This window comes from Balaenoptera acutorostrata, chromosome 13 (genome assembly GCF_949987535.1).
Source record: "Balaenoptera acutorostrata chromosome 13, mBalAcu1.1, whole genome shotgun sequence".
Taxonomy (NCBI): domain Eukaryota; kingdom Metazoa; phylum Chordata; class Mammalia; order Artiodactyla; family Balaenopteridae; genus Balaenoptera; species Balaenoptera acutorostrata.
The window spans coordinates 85,093,115-85,116,153 of NC_080076.1; the positions used below are offsets into that span (position 1 = coordinate 85,093,115).

A 23,039-nucleotide genomic window follows, 5' to 3' on the forward strand; every position below is an offset into this window, starting at 1 on the left:
GAAAACATGAAGTGCTTCAAGCTTTTGTGGTTTGGCAAAATGAATCAAGATAAAAAATGTGCACACCCTTTGACCCAGAAATTTATTTTAAAAGGTGTAAATTTACCTCAGGTGTGAAAAGATTCTTGCGTAAATATGTGCCTGGCAACATGAATGAGGAGAGTGGAGAGGCAATGAAGCATAGTGTTTAAGAGAACAGACTGAGGGACTTCCGTGGTGGTCCAGTGGTTAAGATCTGTGCTCCCAATGCAGGGGGCCCAGGTTCGATCCCTGGTCAGGGAACTAGATCCCACAGGCCCCAACTAAGAGCCCGCATGCCGCAGATAAAGATCCTGCATGCCGCAACGAAGATCCCGCGTACCACAATTAACACACGGCGCAGCCAGATAAATAAATGAATATTTTTTAAAAAAGAGAGAGAGAACAGACCGAGCCTCAGTGGTAAAAGACTGAGGGCTTCCCCCTGCCCCCAAAGATCAAGAACAAGACAAAGATGCCTGTTTTCACCACTGAAATGCCTGTTATTCGACACTGTACTGGACATTCTAGCTAGAACAATTAAGCAAGAAAAAGAAATAAAAGGCATCCAAATTGGAAAGGAAGACATAAACTGTACTTAGATGATAAGATCCTATACATGGAGAATCACAAAGAATTCACAAAAAAATGTTAAAGTTAATAAACCAATCAATAAAGTTTCAAGGTACAAGATCAACACACAAAAATCAGTGTGTTTCTATACACCAACAATGAGCAATCTAAAAAAGAAATTAAGAAAACAATTCCATTTACAATAGCACACAAAAGAGCATAAGCTGTGGAGCCAGTGTTGCTACTTACTATGTGTCTTAGTTCACTGGGGCCACTATAACAAAATGCCATAGACTGAGTAGCTTATAAACAACAGAAATTTATTTCTCATGGTTCTAGAAGCTGGAAATTCCAAGATCAATGCACCAGCAGATATGGTATCTGGTGAGAACCCACTTCCTGGTTCATAGATGGTCATCTTTTTGCTGTATCCTCACATGGCAGAAGAGGTGAGGTTTTTCTGGGGCCTCTTTTATAAGGGTACTAATCCCATTCGTAAGGGCTCCACCTTCATGACCTGTTCACTTCCCAAAGGCCCCACCTCCTCATACAAACGCATAGGGGTTAGGTTTCAACTTATGAATTTTGCGGGGTCTCAAACATTCAGTCTATAGCACTATGTGAACTTGGGCACACTTTCTCTGTGCCACAGTTTGTTCAGCTATAAGGTGGGGGTAATACTATAGCTTCTTTACAAGATTATTTTTGGGGAGGTTAGGATTGAAAGAGTTAATATTTGTTATTAATATACGTTTAGAAGAGTGCTTGGCATGTAGTAAAAGCTATATCAAGATTATCAAAAACGTTTATAAGTGGGAAAAATGAACAAAATTTCCATTTAAATATCCATCAGTAAGAGACCAGTTGGCAAATTTTCACAATTCATTTCTTAGGCTGAACCATATGAAATTGCCAATATTCTACTGTTTTGGTCTACAAAATGGGCAATTTCTTATGTTCCAACCTGAATACTAGAATACTCCATAACTATTCAAAGTGGTTACATATCATAGATCTATCTTTATCATACATTTATCAATACTGTTGTGGAAAGAGTTAATAACATATTATTGAGTAAAAACAGCAGGTTACATAATAGCATGTAGAGCGTGGCCATGTTTGTGTGTCTAGGTGGGGGCATAAAGAGACATCTGGAAGATACTCTCAAAGTTTCAACAGTGATAACCTCTGGGAGGGAGAACGTTGGAACCTTTTCACGTTCTTTGTGCTTTACTGTGAAACTTCCACTTTTACAACAGCAAAAGGGATTCTCTTTAAAAATGTGGCTTATAAGACCTGAACTCGGGGCTCCTACTGCTTGCTGCCTAATTAGGGCATAGGGCATTGGCTTATCACCACCCTCAAGTGGAATATTCTACTTCTCTCACCAAAGTTTTAGACGACACTAGTTTTTTGGGTTTTGTTTTCTAGATGATATAACACAACATTGGTTAATATGGGTTTAGAGTTATTTAAAATTTTGGGCCTCTAAGATAAACCTCTGCCAATCTGGGTGGTCCATGGCCTGTATTTGCATAATTGAGTTTTGGAGCTCAATGCCTTTACATATATCCATTATATTTCCTCTAGCTGGTAAACGTTAACTAAGGTTAGGACTCACTCTCTGCTCTCCATACAGTAGGATGCGTAGAAAGTATTGTGTTCTGTAGTAGGCGTTTTTTGAACGAGGGAGACATAGTTTGGGAAGTATGAAAAGGAAGGGTTTTCCAGGTATACTAGATGGTGGAGAAGAAGTGCAATAGTCAAAGGGTATTAGAAGGGCAGATGATGTCTTAGCCAAGCTGTGGGTAACAAGAAACTGAACCCTCTCGCTAGCTAGCTCAAGGAAAGGCGGGGCAGAGTAGAACAGGCTGAATAATGCCTCCCCGCCCTACACCAAAATCTCCATGTCCTAATCTCTGGAACTTGTGAATATGTCACCTTCTGTGGCAAAAGGAACTTTGCAGATGTGATTAAGTTCAAGGTCTCAAGATGGACAGATTATTCTTGATTATCTGAGGGGCCCCAGTGTGATCACAAGAGTCCTTATAAAGGGGAGGCAAGAGGGTCAAAATCAAAAAAAGGAGATGTGACAAGAGGAGCTGAGGTTGGAGTGATGGGGCTGTGAGCCCAGGGAGGCCAAGGCAGTCTCCAGAAGCTGGAAGAGATGAGAACAGACTCTCTAGTGGAGCTCCAGAAGGGACCAGGCCTGCCATCACCTTGATTTTAGTCCTGTAAGAATGATTTTAGGCATCTGACCCCCAGACTAAGAGAAAAAATTTTGTTATTTTAAGTCACTAAGTTCATGGTGGTTTGTTACAGCAGCAATGGGAAACTAATACAACCGGCATTTAACTTGCCTTGGGGATGTAGGCTCTCCTCCACTTTCTTCTCAGTGCACCTCTGGCTGCCCCTGGCCCTTTGCTGACCTCCCCCTACAGCTGAATGGATCAGGGTTGGACATAATCAGATTCTTCTCTTGGGATTTTAAATATAAGACACAGAGGATGCAGGCTCAACTTCTCCACGAGGCGCAGAGGGTCCAGGACCAACGGTTCTCTTGGGGGCCCACGAAAATATCTATTGGCCCCCGGGGTAAGTGTCAGTTAACCGGATGGAAGGGTAGTTCACTTACAGGTCACGTCCTTTCACGCTAGTGTTACCTTTGTTCAGTGAGCTCTGTGAGGGCAAGTCAGGCTTTGCTGAGAGGCACTGCCTCCTCGTGGTGCTTTGAGGACCCTTTTACCATGGCATACAGTTAATTCCCCCTGAGTTGCCAGCATACGTCTGTGAAAGCTGTTCTCATTGAAAACTCATGGATTGGGACTCTGAAGAAGCTCTTCATAGTGGGCACCTTGCTCTACATCTGGTGAGTCAGGTGCAGTGTGCCACTGAGGACTCCCCGGGCTGACCTCACTCTCCATCCTTCCCTCCTCTGCCCCTCTACAGCCCTCCTCTTCAGCCAGCCTGGCCTGCGAGGACCCAGGCTTCTATCACATTCATTCTCTTCCACCTTCCCAGACTCTTCAGCTTTCCTCTCCCCCATCTCTACTCATCCTACAAGGCCCGGCTGAATCCCCAGCTGCCCTGTTCGCTCCAGGGACCAGTGGTTTTGCCCTCTTCAGAATGCAGAGAATAGTAGCTTCTTAGAGCCAAAAGGTCATAGGGATTAGGGAGCCAGGCAGTAATCCCCTCATTCAGGGACTAAATCCACGGCCCAGAGAGGTGGAATGGCTTGTCTGAGTCACCAAGCAGGTCAGGAGAGAGCTGCTGGCACAGTCGTTAGAATGTTCTTTCCATAGGGCAGGATACTGCGAACTCTTTCTCTTCCTTTTTTTTTCCTTTGACGCATCTCTGAAGCATTTTGATTCTTAAAATGATATGTTCATTATTATATAAAGGCAAGTTTTCTGATTTATGAGAGGGTTGGATTCCATTAAGGCTGATCTATAACATGTTGTGCATTTTGGGATGAATATGAGAGACTGAGCTTCCCAAATGGAGGGCCAAACTGACCCAGCGTTATACTGGGAGGCTGTTGCAGCATCCAGCACAAAAGAACATTGCACATACATGTGCACATTGTGATGCTAGACTGAAATATATTGTTGAGTAAGTATTATCGTATTTGTCTATGGAATTACATTGAATAGCTCTGTCTCATATATGCTGATTGGATCTCAAATCTGGATCTCTGGCCCAACGTTTTTCTTTTTTTAAAAAATTATTTATTTAGGCTGCACCAGGTCTTAACTGCGGCACGTGGGATCTTCGTTTCAGCATGTGGGATCTTTAGTTGCAGCATGCGGACTCTTAGTTGTGGCATGCAGACTCTTAGTTGCGGCATGCATGTGGGATCTAGTTTCCCAACCAGGGATCAAACCCAGGCCCCCTGCATTGGGAGCGTGGAGTCTTTTTTTTTTTTTTATAAATGTATTTTTATTTAGTTTTGGCTACGTTGGATCTTTGTTGCTGAGTGCAGGCTTTCTCTAGTTGCGACAAGCGGGGGCTACTCTTTGTTGTGGTGTGCGGGCTTCTCATCGCGGTGGCTTCTCTTGTTGCGGAGCACGGGCTCTAGGCGTGCGGGCTTCAGTAGTTGTGGCTTGCGGGCTCTACAGCACAGGCCCAGTAATTGTGGCGCATGGGCTTATTTGCTCCGTGGCATGTGGGATCTTCCCGGACCAGGGCTTGAACCCATGTCCCCTGCACTGACAGGCGGATTCTTAACCACTGCACCACCAGGGAAGCCCGGGAGCATGGAGTCTTACCCACTGCACCACCAGGGAAGGCCCACCCAACGTCTTTGATGAGCTTTCTTTTTTGATGAATGTTATAGAAATACGAAAATATATCGAGAATAATAAACACTCAGGTAGGACCATCCAACTTAATTACTAACCCAGTTTTTGCTCCCTGAAAACCTAGCCTTTATCTCATTCTCTTTCCTCTTCCCTTATAAATATGACCCCTGAATTTGGTGTTTGTCACTCTATGTTTGTTTTAACATTTCTACAACGTATGTCTATATCTATAAAAAATATTTTTTCCTTTTTAAATTTAATTTAATTTAATTTATTTTTTATACAGCAGGTCCTTATTAGTCATCCATTTTATACACATCAGTGTATACATGTCAATCCCAATCCCCAGTTCATCACACCAACCCCCCACCCACCGCTGCTTTCCCCCCTTGGGGTCCATATGTTTTCTTCTCTACTTCTGTGTCTCAATTTCTGCCCTGAAAAATGGTTCATCTGTACCATTTTCTAGGTTCCACATATATGCGTTAATATATGTTATTTGTTTTTCTCTTTCTGACTTACTTCCCTCTGTATGACAGTCTCTAGATCCATCCACGTCTCAACAAATGACTCAATTTCGTTCCTTTTTATGGGTGAATAATATTCCATTGTATATATGTACCACATCTTCTTTATCCAGTCGTCTGTCGATGGGCATTTAGGTTGCTTCCATGACCTGGCTATTGTAAATAGTGCTGCAATGAACATTGGGGTGCATGTGTCTTTTTGAATTATGGTTTTCTCTGGGTATATGCCCAGTAGTGGGATTGCTGGGTCATATGGTAATTCTATTTTTAGTTTTTTAAGGAACCTCCATACTGTTCTCCATAGTGGCTGTATCAATTTACATTCCCACCAACAGTGCAAGAGGGTTCCCTTTTCTCCACACCCTCTCCAGCATTTGTTGTTTGTAGATTTTCTGATGATGCCCATTCTAACTGGTGTGAGGTGATACCTCATTGTAGTTTTGATTTGCATTTCTCTAATTATTAGTGATGTTGAGCAGCTTTTCACGTGCTTCTTGGCCATCTGTATGTCTTCTTTGGAGAAATGTCTATTTAGGTCTTCTGCCCATTTTTGGATTGGGTTGCTTGTTTCTTTAATATTGAGCTGCATGAGCTGTTTATATATTTTGGAGATTAATCCTTTCTCCGATGATTCATTTGCAAATATTTTCTCCCATTCTGAGGGTTGTCTTTTCGTCTTGTTTATGGTTTCCTTTGCTGTGCAAAAGCTTTGAAGTTTCATTAGGTCCCATTTGTTTATTTTTGTTTTTATTTCCATTACTCTAGGAGGTGGATCAAAAAAGATCTTGCTGTGATTTATGTCAAAGAGTGTTCTTCCTATGTTTTCCTCTAAGAGTTTTATAGTGTCCAGTCTTACATTTAGGTCTCTAATCCATTTTGAGTTTATTTTTGTGTATGGTGTTAGGGAGTATTCTAATTTCATTCTTTTACATGTAGCTGTCCAGTTTTCCCAGCACCACTTATTGAAGAGACTGTCTTTTCTCCATTGTGTATCTTTGCCTCCTTTGTCATAGATTAGTTGACCATAGGTGCGTGGGTTTATCTCTGGGCTTTCTATCTTGTTCCATTGATCTATGTTTCTGTTTTTGTGCCAGTACCATATTGTCTTGATTACTGTAGCTTTGTAGTATAGTCTGAAGTCAGAGAGTCTGATTCCTCCAGCTCCGTTTTTTTCCCTCAAGACTGCTTTGGCTGTTCGGGGTATTTTGTGTCTCCATACAAATTTTAAGATGATTTGTTCTAGCTCTGTAAAAAATGCCATTGGTAATTTGATAGGGATTGCATTGAATCTGTAGATTGCTTTGGGTAGTATAGTCATTTTCACAATGTTGATTCTTCCAATCCAAGAACATGGCATATCTCTCCATCTGTTGGTATCATCTTTCATTTCTTTCATCAGTGTCTTACAGTTTTCTGCATACAGGTCTTTTGTCTCCCTAGGTAGGTTTATTCCTAGGTATTTTATTCTTTTTGTTGCAATGGTAAATGGGAGTGTTTCCATAATTTCTCTTTCAGATTTTTCATCATTAGTGTATAGGAATGCAAGAGATTTCTGTGCATTAATTTTGTATCCTGCAACTTTACCATATTCATTAATTAGCTCTAGCAGTTTTCTGGTGGCAGTTTTAGGATTCTCTATGTATAGTATCATGTCATCTGCAAACTGTGACAGTTTTACTTCTTCTTTTCCAATTTGTATTCCTTTTATTTCTTTTTCTTCTCTGATTGCCGTGGCTAGGACTTCCAGAACTATGTTGAATAATAGTGGTGAGAGTGGACATCCTTGTCTTCTTCCTGATCTTAGAGGAAATGCTTTCAGTTTTCCACCGTTGAGAATGATGTTTGCTGTGGGTTTGTCATATATGGCCTTTATTATGTTGAGGTAGGTTCCCTCTATGCCCACTTTCTGGAGAGTTTTTATCATAAATGGGTGTTGAATTTTGTCAAAAGCTTTTTCTGCATCTATTGAGATGATCATATGGTTTTTATTCTTCAATTTGTTAATATGGTGTATCACATGGATTGATTTGTGTATATTGAAGAATCCTTGCATCCCTGGGATAAATCCCACTTGATCGTGGTGTATGATCCTTTTAATGTGTTGCTGGATTCTGTTTGCTAGGATTTTGTTGAGGATTTTTGCATCTATATTCATCAGTGGTATTGGTCTGTAATTTTCTTTTTTTGTAGTGTCTTTGTCTGGTTTTGGTATCAGGGTGATGGTGGCCTCATAGAATGAGTTTGGGAGTGTTCCTTCCTCTGCAATTTTTTGGAAGAGTTTGAGAAGGATAGGTGTTAGCTCTTCTCTAAATGTTTGATAGAATTCACCTGTGAAGCCATCTGGTCCTGGACTTTTGTTTGTTGGAAGATTTTTAATCACAGTTTCAATTTCATTACTTGTGATTGGTCTGTTCATATTTTCTGTTTCTTCCTGGTTCAGTCTTGGAAGGTTATACCTTTCTGAGAATTTGTCCATTTCTTCCAGGTTGTCCATTTTATTGGCATAAAGTTGCTTGTAGTAGTCTCTTAGGATGTTTTGTATTTCTGCGGTGTCTGTTGTAACTTCTCCTTTTTCATTTCTGATTTTATTGATTTGAGTCCTCTCCCTCTTTTTCTTGATGAGTCTGGCTAATGGCTTATCAATTTTGTTTATCTTCTCAAAGAACCAGCTTTTAGTTTTATTGATCTTTGCTATTGTTTTCTTTGTTTCTATTTCATTTATTTCTGCTCTGATCGTTATGATTTCTTTCCTTCTGCTAACTTTGGGTTTTGTTTGTTCTTCTTTCTCTAGTATCTTTAGGTGTAAGGTTAGATTGTTTACTTGAGATTTTTCTTGTTTCTTTAGGTAGGCTTGTATAGCTATAAACTTCCCTCTTACAACTGCTTTTGCTGCATCCCATAGGTTTTGGGTCGTCGTGTTTTCATTGTCATTTGTCTCTAGGTATCTTTTGATTTCCTCTTTGATTTCTTCAGTGATCTCTTGGTTATTTAGTAACGTATTGTTTAGCCTCCGTGTGTCTCTGTTTTTTACGTTTTTTTCGCTGTAATTCAGTTCCAATCTCATAGCGTTGTGGTCAGAAAAGATGCTTGATATGATTTCAATTTTCTTAAATTTACTGAGGCTTGATTTGTGACCCAAGATGTGATCTATCCTGGAGAATGTTCCGTGCGCACTTGAGAAGAACGTGTAATCTGCCGTTTTTGGATGGAATGTCCTATAAATATCAATTAAATCTATCTGGTCTATTGTGTCATTTAAAGCTTCTGTTTCCTTATTTATTTTCATTTGGGATGATCTGTCCATTGGTGTAAGTGAGGTGTTAAAGTCCCCCACTATTATTGTGTTACTGTCGATTTCCTCTTTTATAGCTGTTAGCAGTTGCCTTATGTATTGAGGTGCTCCTATGTTGGGTGCATATATATTTATAATTGTTCTATCTTCTTCTTGGATTGATCCCTTGATCATTATGTAGTGTCCTTCCTTGTCTCTTGTAACATTCTTTATTTTAAAGTCTATTTTATCTGATATGAGTATAGCTACGCCAGCTTTCTTTTGATTTCCATTTGCATGGAATATCTTTTTCCATCCCCTCACTTTCAGTCTGTATGTGTCCCTAGGTCTAAAGTGGGTCTCTTGTAGACAGCATATATATGGGTCTTGTTTTTGTATCCATTCAGCAAGCCTGTGTCTTTTGGTTGGAGCATTTAATCCATTCACGTTTAAGGTAATTATCGATATGTATGTTCCTATGACCATTTTCTTAATTGTTTTGGGTTTGTTTTTGTAGGTCCTTTTCTTCTCTTGTGTTTCCCACTTAGAGAAGTTCCTTTAGCATTTGTTGTAGAGCTGGTTTGGTGGTGCTGAATTCTCTTAGCTTTTGCTTGTCTGTAAAGCTTTTGATTTCTCCATCGAATCTGAATGAGATTCTTGCTGGTTAGAGTAATCTTGGTTGTAGGTTCTTCCCTTTCATCACTTTAAGTATATCATGCCACTCCCTTCTGGCTTGTAGAGTTTCTGCTGAGAAATCACCTGTTAACCTTATGGGAGTTCCCTTGTATGTTATTTGTCGTTTTTCCCTTGCTGCTTTTAATAATTTTTCTTTGTCTTTAATTTTTGCCAATTTGATTACTATGTGTCTTGGCGTGTTTCTCCTTGGGTTCATCCTGTATGGGACTCTCTGTGCTTTCTGGACTTGGGTGGCTATTTCCTTTCCCATGTTAGGGAACTTTTCAACTATAATCTCTTCAAATATTTTCTCTGGTCCTTTCTCTCTTTCTTCTCCTTCTGGGACCCCTATAATGCGAATGTTGTTGCGTTTAATGTTGTCCCAGAGGTCTCTTAGGCTGTCTTCATTTCTTTTCATTCTTTTTTCTTTATTCTGTTCCACAGCAGTGAATTCCACCATTCTGTCTTCCAGGTCACTTATCTGTTCTTCTGCCTCAGTTATTCTGCTATTGATTCCTTCTAGTGTAGTTTTCATTTCGGTTGTTGTATTGTTCATCTCTGTTTGTTTGTTCTTTAATTCTTCTAGGTCTTTGTTAAACATTTCTTGCATCTTCTCGATCTTTGCCTCCATTCTTTTTCCGAGGTCCTGGATCATCTTCACTATCATTATTCTGAATTCTTTTTCTGGAAGATTGCCTATGTCCACTTCATTTAGTTGTTTTTCTGGGGTTTTATCTTGTTCCTTCATCTGGTACATAGCCCTCTGCCTTTTCATCTTGTCTATCTTTCTGTGAATGTGGTTTTTGTCCACAGGCTGCAGTATTGTAGTTTTTGCTTCTGCTGTCTCCCCTCTGGTGGATGAGGCTATCTAAGAGGATTGTGGAAGTTTCCTGTTTTCCTTTTTTAATTGAGGGGAAATTCATAGAACATAAAAATGAACGATTTTAAAGTGAACAAGTCAGTGGCATTTAGTGCCTTCACAATGTTGTGCAACCACCACCTCTGTCTAGTTCCAAAACATTTTTATCACCCAAAATGCAAACCTCATTATGCAGTTACTTCCAATTTACCCCTTCCCCCAGCCCCTGGCAGCCATCAATTCACTCTCTGTCTCAATGGATTTACCTATTCTGGACATTTCATATAAGTGGAATCATACACTAAGTGGCCTTTTGTGTCTGTCTTCTTTCACTTGGCACAATGTTTTCTGAGGTTCATCCACAGTATAGCATGTGCATCCTTTCATTCTTTTTTGTGGGTAGATAATATTCCATTGTCTGGATAGACCACATTTTGTTTATCCATTCATCTTTTAATGAACATTTTGATTGTTTCCACCTTTTGACTATTGTGAATAGTGCTGCTATGAATATGCGTGGACAGGTATTTGTTTAAGTATATAATGTTTTTTGAATTTCTTTAAACTTTATCTCATTCTGTGGCATGCTTTGTTTACTCAATATTATGTTATTTCCATATTGATACAAGCAGCTCTCCATTCATTTTCACTGTTGCAGAACATCCCATTGGATGAATCCAACAATTTATTCACCCAGTCAATGTTCAAGGACATTTAGGTTATTTCCAGTTTTCCCTATTACAAATAGTACAGCTTTATACTTTCTTGTGTATGACCCATTGGGCACATGTTTGAGGGTTTCTCTGGGGCATATACCTAGGAGTGGAATTGTTGGGGCGTGGGGAATGCACTTCAAATGTACAGTACTTCATATTGCCAAATGTGACCTGTCTTTCCATGAGTGTCCCAGGGGTCCTCAACCCTGGCAGTGCATTAGAATCAACTTTAGAAAAATATATAGGTACCTGGATAACTCTCCAGACCTTCTGAATCAGAGTTTCCAGGGATAAGACTGGGGAGCTGAAATTTTGAAAGCTCCCTAAGTAATTATACTGTACAACCAAGGTTGAGAACAGCTGGGACCAAGCCTTGGCCCACTGTGTCTTGGTTTCCCAAGGTCAGCTCATAGAGGGCAGCCATTGGCTTAGAATTCCTAATATCATTCAGACATCAGAGGCTGAGCAGAGGGAAGAGACCAAAATAGGTACCTGCCAAATGAATAAACAAAGCATTTAAAATAAACTCTTAAGGGACTTTCCTGCCAGTCCAGTGGTTAAGACTCCACGCTTCCACTGCATGGGGGTGTGGGTTCGATCCCTGGTCAGGGAACTAGGATCCCATGTGCCATGCGGCATGGCCAAAAAAAACAAAAATAAAAAATAAAATAAACTCAATTATTCAGGGCAATGGGAGATGGGAAAACAGATAAATGGGGATGGAATCTACCATTTTTAGTTATCAATTCCACTTTCTCCCTCTCTTCCCCCACCATATAATTTAGGTTCATATTCTAAAGAAGATTTTAATAGCTAATGAATGGATCAAAAGGCAGGAAACCAGAGGCAGAGCCACATCATGCATGAACAAGTAGAGTACATGGTTAAGACGTCTGGCTCTGGGCTATAAGGTAGACCAGTCAAGGACCTCAGTCCTGCCACTGACTACCTGTGTGACCTTGGGCAAGTTCCTTCACCTCTCTGAGCCCATTCCCTCATCTACAAAAGGGTGATGATTACAGTAACTATCTCCTATTGCTGTTGTGAGCATTAAAGGAGATGATGCATACAGAGCACGTGGCATGTACTAAGTGCTCAATAAAGGGTAGCTGCTATTATCAATATTATTTATAAATCAGGTGGGTGTTTCTGGAAAACAGGAGGCTGACCTGCTGGACATACCATTAAAAAGATGCTAATGTGTTACTGAGCCCCAAAACAAAGCTGGTGGACCACCCTGGGGTGGACTTTGGTATTTGAGAAGGCAACCTATAAATTAGGGTGTATATTAGGCAATATTAGAGGTTGGTATTGGGACCAATAGTTTCTATGTAGTGAAAGCTCACTATGCGCCAGATATAGTGCTAAGGAGTTTGCATGCATATCTCGTTGCATCCTCATAACAACCCTATGAGGTAGGTATGACTATTCTTCCCATTTTACAGGTAAGGAAAATGAGTCACAGAGAAGGCAAGTCACTTGCCCAAAGTCACCCAGCAAAGCTAGGATTTTAATGGAGGTGACTTTCGGAACCTGCATCCAAAACCACTGCACTATGCCTCCCTTGAGAAAACCATTGATGCTTTTCTGTGTCTGCCATTTAGCTTTGCTTTGGTGAATGACAAGCGGTATCAATGGAAAGAACCTGTTATCAGTTCTGTGCATGCCAAGGTGAAAGGGATGGCAGAGGTGAAAAAGGAGATTATGGAGAACGGAGTGAAGAAGGTAGTGTGGAATGTCTTCGACACGGCAGATTACACTGTCCCCTTGCAGGTGAGCACTTATGAGCATCCTCCCAGGACTCGTCCCTGGTCACTGTCCTCAGGTCCTCGCACCCCTCCCTGGGACCTAGAGCCTCACTCCAGAAAAACATTGGCCCCATTTTAAAAGCTCTGTGAAAATCCCAACTGAGAAAACCTAAAAATTGCAAAATTGGGTCAGATCCAGCAGCTCGAAGGAGATGATTCTTTGCTTTATCAAGTCCTACAGGGTTTCTCAAAATAGCAGTGTGTCCTGGTGCATTGAAAATATGATTTGATTCACTCACACCTGATTTATACACAGTTTTTCAGAAGCAGGGCCATCAAGTCAGTAAACTTTGCCTAGATCCAGAAAGGTAAAGAACTTTCTGCCTAGAGGGGACCAGCCCTTCTACATTGTTTGTGTGACATTTTATCAACAAAAATGTCTCCAGGAAAACACTCTTGGGTACAGTTTTGCACAAGGGAAAGGAAGGGTGTGGCCCACAGAGAAAGGCATGAGATTGTCTCAATTTGCAAGAAGAGAAAATGAAAGTAGAATTCTCAGAAGGGAGAAACTGAAGTGGGGTTGAGAACAAAAAAGAACAGATGGGGGGCGGGAGGGACAAAAGGGCACGTTGGCAGCCCTTGGGAGCTGGAAAGCTTTTCGAAACCATAAAAGCCAAGCTGCTATCCGTTTTTGTCTCTAGCAGTGGGTCATTAAAACCTCCAGCTATTTCCCAGGTGGTGGGATGCCCTACTGCCCTTTCATTAAAGTCCTGGATAATCTGAACAGTGCTCTGATGAAGGTGACACCTCCACCTCTGCCTCCCCAGGTCTCTTGAATTTCAACTTAATGGGATTTTATTGTGTCCAAAAAATGAAAAGGCTGCTTTTGAGGCTGGAATGGAAAACCAATGCTCAATCAATTTGAACTGTTCCTCTGCTCTCCCTCGACTCAGCAGGGCGGCTCATCCAGCTTTGATATTAAGCCCTCAGGGTTGTCGAGTTGCTTCCAGACCCTGATTTCTAGACTGAAACTTAGAAGAGTGGAAAGGTTCACCCCCAGGCACTTAGCCAGCTGGATTACTATGATTAAGTAGTTCTGTTCTCAACGGCTTTACATTTGCCTTCTCTCCTTTTTCTCCACAGGGGAACTCCTTTTTTGTGATGACAAACTTTCTCAAGATAGAAGGCCAAGAGCAAGGGTTGTGTCCGGAGGTAAGGTGTGATGGGTCATAAGAGTTCCTGGAGGAGACACAGGTCAGAGGAAATGGAAATTGACACCAGGCGTGTTTTGGAGCCTGCAAATATTTACTGAGCCTCTGCTTGCTACAAAGCAGGGGTGTAGATCTGGGCTGGGTGGAAAGGGTGAGAAGATGTTGTAGTTCTCCCTCTGTAACCACCAGGTCTTGGTCTGTCCCCCTGGGTCTCCAGCTCCAGCACTAGGAGCCTGTGCAGCTCAAGGCCTGCTTTCTCCATCGCTCACTCCCTGTGCAGTTCATGACAACAGGGATCCTTGGCCTTTGCACAGCACCTCATGTTTCAGTGGAGCCTCACTTCAACTTTAGGGGGGTAACAGCATTCCCAGCCCCATTTTACAGGTCAGCACAAAGATCAGAGAGGTTCAGTGACCTCCCCAATGTCACGCAGCTTGCTGGAGGCAGAGCCAAGCTTAGAATCCAGTTGTCCTCATTCACAGCTTCTGCCACGGTCCACTGTGAACTGCCTGCAGGGCCAGCCTGGGAATCAAGCTTGATTTTTCATCCCACTTCTTAGAGTTTTAGGCTCTATATCAGGTAGGAATGCTCCCATGTCTCCCGCCGTCACCACTACCACCCATGCAGTCTTTCCCAGACTGCATGGGTGGTAGTGGTGACGGCGGGAGACATGGCTAGTGGGTAGTGGTGAAGGCGGGAGTGGGTAGTGGTGAAGGTGGGAGTGGGTAGAGGTGAAGGTGGGTGTGGGTGGTGGTGACGGCGGGAGACATGGCTAGTGGGTAGTGGTGAAGGTGGGAGTGGGTAGTGGTGACGGTGGGAGACATGGGAGCATTGCCCTCTCCGTACTCTCCACCTTCCCCTACTTTTTCTGGAAAATTTTCTTCCCTATCAAAACATACTGGTCCTATTCTGTCCCATCCCAGTCCTGCTCTCTGCTCTGTAAAATGATAACTAGCTCTTCTGATAAGTTTGTCTATAGCAGAATTTGTCTAGGCAACACACTCCTGCTGTTCCCCTCTCGAGTAACACACCCGCGCTTTACCAGGGACCGTCCCAACTGAGGGGTGCAATGCTGTGGCAATATTGAGCGGGTCCCCAGCCTGTGGGGAAGACCAGCCTTGCCTGTGGGTCTTGCTCGTCAGCCTACTCTGGTGACAAGGCCTAGATTTCTGAGTGTCTGAGAGATCAGGGTGGATAAGCTCTATCTCATTACAGTCTTTGGCCTCATTTCTACCTAAACTTGGAAACAAGCTATAACATTCCCTTGGTGTCTATCTCAATAACGTTCCCCTAAAAGGAGACCTCTCTATGTTTATCTTGCCCCCATCTTCCCTTAAATGTTCCTGCTACTCTAATGAAGTAGCAGGCGCCAGTCCAACTAAACACTCCCTCCCACCTCCCTTCCCAGCAGCATCCAAAATTGTATCCAGTTTGGGGCCCTTGCTTCCCTTTTGTCCCATACTCTGGAATTGCTACTCACACTCCACCCCTGTGGTACTTTGCACAGATGCTTTTCTTTTCTTTTCTTTTTTTGGCCGCGCTGCAGCTTGTGGGATTTTCGTTCCCCGACCAGGGTTTGAACCCGTGCCCTCAGCAGTGAGAGCTCGGAGTCCTAACCACTTGACCGCCAGGGAAGTCCCTCACAGCGCTTTTCAAGTTACTGAGACTGGTAAGGAAGACAGTTAGGGTAGCCCAGAGCCTGGATTTAGGAGCTAGACTGTAAATGGCTTAATACTGGACGTATTAGCTTTGTGACTTTGGACAGGTAACTTCACCACTCTGTACCTTGATATGTTCATTTGCAAAATGGGGTAATTACAAAACCTAGCTCTTAGGATTTTTGAAACAAATGAGCGAATCTCTGTGACAGGCTGGAAACAAGGCATGATACATTGTAAGCACTTGATAAATGACAGCTGATGATTCAAATGACAAGTTACTCTTTCTCAGACAGGATGTCACTCAGACTGGCTGGAACTCAAAGAGCAGCCCAGAGAACACTATGTAACTCTTGGGATTTTAACCTGTGACCCAAGCTGGTTTGGGTTGCTCTAATGGGATATTCGCCTCCTCTCTTTGCATACTGACACCCACCCTAACTCTGATCAGGAGGTGGAAGTCAAGGACAGGGCTTGACTCAGTAAATATGGCCAAACCCCAGCTGTACACCAAAATGAGGAGACATTGGTTATAATTATCTATTGCTGCATAACAAACTACCCTGAACCTGGTGGACTTAAAGCAACAAGCATTTTATGAGCTCTCATAGTTCAGTGGTTGACTGAGCTTAGCTGGGCAGTTCTGCTGATCTTGGGATCTGCATGGGATCTCTCACGGCGCTGCAGTCGGATAGCGGCTGGGGCTAGCACCATTCGGAGGCTCAGCTGGGGTACCAGGATGGCTGGCCTTCTCTTCCTCTCCGGGGACTCTCAAGGCTTCTCCTCCTTTCAGAGTCTCTCCGCATAGTCTTTCTAAACTTCCTCATAGCAGCTCAGGTTCCCCCAAACCAAAAGAAGCTTCCAGGCCTCCCAGGCTCAGTACTAGAGCTGACACAGCATTACTTCCACTGCCTTCTGTTGGTTATTTGGTCAGAGCCAGCCCAGCTTCAAAGGGAAGGGGAAACCCTCTACCTCCCAATGGCAAGAGCGAAAAAGAATTTGTGGCCATCGTCAACGCATGTGACAACCACAAAAAGAGATGATTAAAACGTCTTTTTAAAAAATATATTTATTTATTTACTATTTATTTGGTTGCACTGGGTCTTAGTTGCGGCTCGCCAGCTCCTTAGTTGCGGCATGCGAACTCTTAGTTGCAGCATGCATGTGGGATCTAGTTCCCTGACCAGGGATCGAACCTGGGCCCCCTGCATTGGGAGCGCAGAGTCTTATCCGCTGTGCCACCAGGGAAGTCCCACGTCTTTATTTTCTTTTAATTTTGGAATTTCTTTTGGAGAGTAAAATAGAGTCAGTTTATCTTCTTTCCTGAGATTTCTTTCCAGTCAATAATCAAAATAACATAGCTTCCCATGAGCCACAGTAAATGATCATTTGTTCATTCATTCATTCATTCCACATTCATCAAGACCCACTATGTGTCAGGCACTCAGACTACAAAGATATGACCCAGGCCTTGTATTCAAAGGGTTCATAGTGTAGTTGGGGGTCACAAGGGCAGCAAACCAAGGACATGCTGGGTAACAGGAAGAAAGCAACTTGGGAAGAAAAGAGAACATGAAAGAGATTGAAAACTATAGGAAACGTTCACTGAGCAAGAGCCATGTGCTAAACCCTTTCTCATCATAATTCATTTAATTTTCACAACAGCCATATAAGACAAATCTGTTCATTCCCCTTTTACAGGTAAGGAAACTGAGGCTCAGAGAGGCAAAGTTACTTGGCTGAGGCCACTCAGCTAGAAAATGGTGCAGCTATTGCCGAACCTGGTTGTACCTGGGTCCAAGCCTGGGGCCTCCCCTGAATCTCTGTAAAATTGCACAGAAGAGGCTATTTTCACAGAGGTTCTGGTTTCCCCAAGACGGGCCGGTAAACCTGGTCCCTGAAAGATGGGAAGCCGAGTATGCATAAACCAAGTCATCTCATTTTTCTTTTCCTCATTCTGTCCTCAGCTCTTATTGAAAGCTGATTGACCTCATTTTCTTAGGCCAGGAGAGAGTGCTGGCTGGAGTCCTTTATTTCCACATTTCCTGCTGAGACTTTGTGCCTGTCTGCTTCACTTGGTTCTGCAGCCACAGGGCTGCTTGCACCAGGCCCCCTGCTCTCCAACACAAGGGCTGTCCCCGAAAGTGGCCCCTGGCATACGCTTCTTAGATGTTCATTAATTTTTATTTTTTATCGAGATATAATTCATATACCATAAAATTCACCATTCTAAAGTGTACAATTTAGCGGTTTTTAGTATATTCACTGAGCTGTGCAGCCATCATCACTATCAGTTTCCAGAACATTTTCATTATTCCAAAATGAAACCTCATACCCATTAGCAGTCACTCCCATTCCCGCTTCCCTCAGCCCCTGCGACCACTGATCACCCTTTTGTCCATGGATTTGCCTGTTCTGAACATTTCACATACACAGAATCATACAATATGTGGTCTTTCGTATCTGGCTTCTTTCACTTAGCATCCATCATGTTTCAAGTTTCATCTACATTGTAGCATGTATCAGTACGTCATTCATTCCTATTTGTGGCCAGCCAAATAACATTCCATTGGATGAATGTGCTAGATTTTAGTTGTCCATTCATCTACTGGTGGATATTTGGGCTGTTCCCTTTTTTTGGCATTATGTGCAAGTTTTTGTGTGGACATAGACATCTGCCCATCTGTATCGTAGGGACACACAATGCTTATTCCCCACTACCTTGTCCTTCTCTCTGCAGTATCCCACCCGCAGGACGCTCTGTTCCTCTGACCAGGGTTGTAAAAAGGGACGGATGGGCCCAAAGAGCAAAGGTATGTTCTGTTTCTTTTCCTGAGACCCCGTGGGTGGATGGTCTGGAATCCTGGAGACATTCGAGATGCCCAGATTTTTAGCCTCTGGCTCTCAGCTGCCTTCGTCCACCCTCCCCAGGCCATGGATGAGCCTGTACCTGCCCCGTGCCTCGACTCTGAACCCAGAGGACCAGCTGCTGACTATGAATGTGACTCTAATTCCCAGTGAAAGCAGCTCCTGAAAACCTCGCAGAATTAGCCCCTTCAGGGTTCTCACTGATAGAAAAACTGAATGGCCCATAGCAGCAGCATCTGAGTGTTCTAAGTGTTTCCTCTTGAATTTCCCCAAAGGTTGAAAAGGATGAATGTGTACCCCCAGGACACCTGGGGACAATATTAACCTGCAGAATTTCCAAAGCTCTTGTTTTAACTTAAGGCACATAATAAAAAAATTACCACAAAAAAGAAAAAAGAAAAAAGAAAAAGTAAAAACCATCACTGTTTATAACACACATGTACACAAAAAGGCATAAGGATATTCAATTCCACCCCATAATACATATGCATTTGAGTTGGTGGAGAGGTCATTAATATTATTTACTATTTAACTTTCCCCTCAAAAATTGTGAATGACACTCCAGGAAGATGCACCACGCTTACTCCATGGCTCTGTACATCCTGGTGCGTGCTGTATGCACCTAGAGGGACTCAGATGCCTGTTTACAAGCCAGGTTCTAGTCCACTTATACGAGGCAAAAGAATATACCCTGTTCAGCTCCCCGCTCAGCCATCTTTTCTTGCAAAGAAACCAAAAATATCCAACGGCATCCATGGTCTTTCTGTGTTCTCTTTGATCCTTTTTTGAAAAGCTTACCGTTCTATGTGTTGCTTGCTTGATTTTTCTTATGTAAGTTTGTGGTTTGAATGGGTTTCATGGAAACTGAAACTGCTTGGGTTGAAAAACATAAATAGTCTCTTGCTTGAGTTGAGTGGAGTTTCCTCCCTCCTGCCCCCTGGCCCGTTGTTTCACACCTGTGCTTCTACGACCCCTTGACCCCCACAGGAATCCAGACCGGCAGGTGTATAGAGTATAAAGGGAAGCAGAAGACCTGTGAAGTCTCCGCCTGGTGTCCCGTCGAGGCAATGGAAAAGGCCCCAGAGTGAGTAGTAGGGAGGGGACAGACATGGTGGCCCTCAGCTTTGAGCAGATGAGGCTCTGCCAGGCACTGTTCCGACTTCCCTTCTCAGCACCGTCCCCCCAAGTCCCAGGTCTTACTGGCTTGGTGGCTCCTGTGCCAGGCACACTAGTGGTCTCTGGGAGGCCCCTGATAGTTGTTAAAATACTGAAATCATTCTATACCAACTGGTAAATAGCTAATACCTTCAACACCCTTGGGTGCCCCTGTCCCTTGGCTGTCCCAGTACCTTCCAGGGCACCCCCAGATACCTCCTCCAGTGCTACAGCAGGATCCTTTCGGACTGCCAGTGTCTGTACTGAGTGATTAAGGGAGAGAAGGTGGGAGGGAGGGGGGGAAAAAGGAAAAAGGAAGGAAGAGGAAGGGAAGGGAGAAGAAAAGGAAGGAAAAGGAATGGAAGGGGAGGGAAGTTTTCTTAAGTTAAATGTTCATAGTGACATGCAGATTTGGTGGTCCCCTGTATTGACTCTTCTCTTTAACACAAAAGGTCAGGCCCAGAAGGCAGAACTTGATGTTAAATCTCAGAAACCACTGGGAGGGCTGCATTTCAGCAGAGAATAAGGAGAGCTGGATTCAAATCCTGGCTTTAACACATCCTTGCTGTGTGACCTTGAACAAGTGGCTTAACCTCTTTGAGCTTCAGTTTCCTTGCCTTTAAAATGAGGGTAATAGGACTTCCCTGGTGGTCCAGTGGTTAAGACTCTGAGCTTCCAATGCAGGGGGCACGGGTTCGATCCCTGGTTGGGGAACTAAGATCCCATGTGCCGCTCGGCGTGGCCAAAAAATTAAAAAATAAAATGAGGATAATAATTGCACCTACTTCACTGGGCTGTTGTGAGAATTAAATGAGATGATACTTGTACAGTGATTGCAAAGTGAGCCCTGTGTTTGGCACACAGTAAGTGCCCAATAACACACACACAAATGATCTGCCCCTAGACATGTGGTGGTTCTAGACCAGCACTGTCCAATGGAACTTTCTGCAGTGATGGAAAGGTTCTGTACCTGCACCATCCAATATGGTAGCCACTAGCTACCTGTGGCTATTAAGCACCTGAAATGTGGTTACCACAACTAAACTGAATTTTTACTTTAAATAGTCACACATGCCACAAATGCCTAGGAGATGTTGGACTATATTGGACAGTGCAGCTCAAGACAAATGTGACTCAGGGCCACACTATCAGCGTCTATGGGGCAAAGAGAAGACGTCCCCAAACTGACTTTTTGGAAGGTTCAGGTGAAAGTTTCCTACGTCCGGATGGGAAACACTAGGCAGTATCAGCCCATCTGGCCCTCAATCATTAATGGCACGACCCTGGTTCATTTGTAGGTCAGGGAAGTTTCTTTGTCACAGAATGAATGTCCAGGACCTGGGTGGGACATCAGCCTACATTCAAGGAGTCCCTAGTTCAAGGCAAGAGGCTTCTTGATTGCCTGTGGTTTTCAGTCCTGGCTCTGCCACCATCCATTCATCAGATAAATACTGTGCATCTCTAATGTTCTGGGCCCTGGGCTGCAATTTTACATGACCCTGGGCAAGTAACTCCCTGAACTTCAGTTTCTTATATGTTATACGAATGGATTACTAAGATGATTCATTTAATTGTTCGTCCAACACATCCATTACCATGTAGTAGGTGTTAGATATTTATTTTACATGTAATCATACACAAGGGAGACAGTGCTAAATTTTTTGTAAAATACAAGAAGACCCAGATATGGAGCAGGTCCCAAGGCTCTTGCAATCTAATATCGGGTTGGCCAAAAAGTTTGTCTGGGTATTTCATAACATCTTACAGAAAAACCCAAACGAACTTTTTGGCCAACCCGATAGAAGAGATAAGACACATGTACAGAGGGCTGTAATTCAGAATAGAAAATTATAAGTGTCATGAAAGAGGAATAAAGGGGATCCTGTAGTCCTTTGATTCTTAGAGTATTGCCCAGGAAGTGTGGGGTTTAGAATGTTCTAAAGGCAAAGGGTCTGGCATATAGCAGGCATCTGTCGTAAATAAGATTTTTTGTGTGTGCAAGTGACAAATATAACTTTAACTAGGGGGCTTCCCTGGTGGCGCAGTGGTTAAGAATCTGCCCGCCAGTGCAGGGGACATGGGTTCGAGCCCTGGTCCGGGAAGAACCCACGTGTCATGGAGCAACTAATCCCGTGCACCACAACTACTGAGCCTGAGCTCTAGAGCCCACGAGCCACAGCTACTGAAGCCCACGTGCCTAGAGCCTGTGCTGCTCAACAAGAGAAGCCACCACAATGGGAAGCCCGCACACCTCAACGAAGAGTAGCCCCCGCTCGCCGCAACTAGAGAAAGCCTGCACACAGCAACGAAGACCCAATGCAGCCAAAAATAAAAAAATTAAAAAAAAACCTTAAGTATAAAAAAAAAACCAAACTTTAACAGGCTTCAGAAAAAAAGGACTGTTAATTTTTGGCTTGTGTTTTTGACTCATGTAAATGAGAAGTCCAGAAATACTAGCTTCAGGCATGGCTTGATCAAGGCTTTCAAATGATGTCTTAAGATTTTCTCTCTCTCTTCCTCCACCTTCCTCCTCTCCCCAGCTCCTAACTATTCTTTCTTCTGTTCTGGCTCTCCTCACACTGTGGTCTGGGGCACTCCAGGTTTATACCGTCTTTGCTACTAATAATCCTAGAGAAAATGAGTTTTTCTTTCCCAACAGTTCCCACAAAAATTCTGTAATGTTCTCAATGGCCTAAGGCATGTGACAATCTATGAACCAATCACTGCAGCCAAGGGGATTGGATTACACTGTTTAACCAGCTCTGGATCACTTGCCCACCCTGGGAGCTGTAGGGATGGGCAGGAGATGAGAGTGGGCTGAGAGTGGAAGAGACCTGGCTTGCCCAAAGGGAGAAAATTGAGGTGCTACTGCCAAAGGGGGAATTGTTGCTGGACAGGCAAAAATTACAGTGTTCTCTATAGTTATATCTCCAATAGAGCCAAAGTTGGGCTCTGGAAGTCCTGGAATAAAAAGCAGATCATTCTTTTTTTTTTTTGGCTGCATTGGGTCTTCGTTGCTGCACGTGGGCTTTCTCTGGTTGCGGTGAGCGGGGGCTGCTCTTCATTGCAGTGCGCGGGCTTCTCATTGCGGTGGCTTCTCTTGTTGCGGAGCACGGGCTCTAGGCGCACGGGCTTCAGTAGTTGTGGCTCGTGGGCTCTAGAGCGCAGGCTCAGTAGTCGTGGCGCACGGGATTAGTTGCTCCGCGGCATGTGGGATCTTCCCAGACCAGGGATCAAACCCATGTCCCCTGCATTGGCAGGCAGATTCTTAACCACTGTGCCACCAGGGAAGTCCTTTTCTTTTTCTTTTTAATATTTATTTATTTATTTAGGTTGCGCTGGGTCTTAGTTGCGGCGAGCGGGCTCCTTAGTTGTGGCATGCATGTGGGATCTAGTTCCCTGACGAGGGATCGAACCAGGGCCCCCTGCATTGGGAGCGCGGAGTCTTAACCACTATGC

At 43.4% G+C, this 23,039-nt stretch overlaps 2 protein-coding genes across 3 annotated transcripts in view; one reads left to right on the forward strand and one right to left on the reverse strand.

The window, feature by feature from the left end:
* Positions 1–23,039, reverse strand: part of IFT81 (intraflagellar transport 81) — a 203,125-nt gene that overhangs the window by 129,778 nt on the left and 50,308 nt on the right. The window lies entirely within an intron of this gene.
* P2RX7 (purinergic receptor P2X 7) overlaps positions 1–23,039 on the forward strand; it is a 53,707-nt gene that overhangs the window by 7,515 nt on the left and 23,153 nt on the right. For both annotated transcript variants that reach the window (XM_007189522.2, XM_057526621.1), the window contains exons 2-5: positions 12,545–12,713; positions 13,832–13,900; positions 18,298–18,370; positions 19,413–19,509. In XM_007189522.2, coding sequence (XP_007189584.2) covers positions 12,545–12,713; positions 13,832–13,900; positions 18,298–18,370; positions 19,413–19,509 — 408 coding nt within the window. The remainder of the gene's footprint in view (positions 1–12,544; positions 12,714–13,831; positions 13,901–18,297; positions 18,371–19,412; positions 19,510–23,039) is intronic.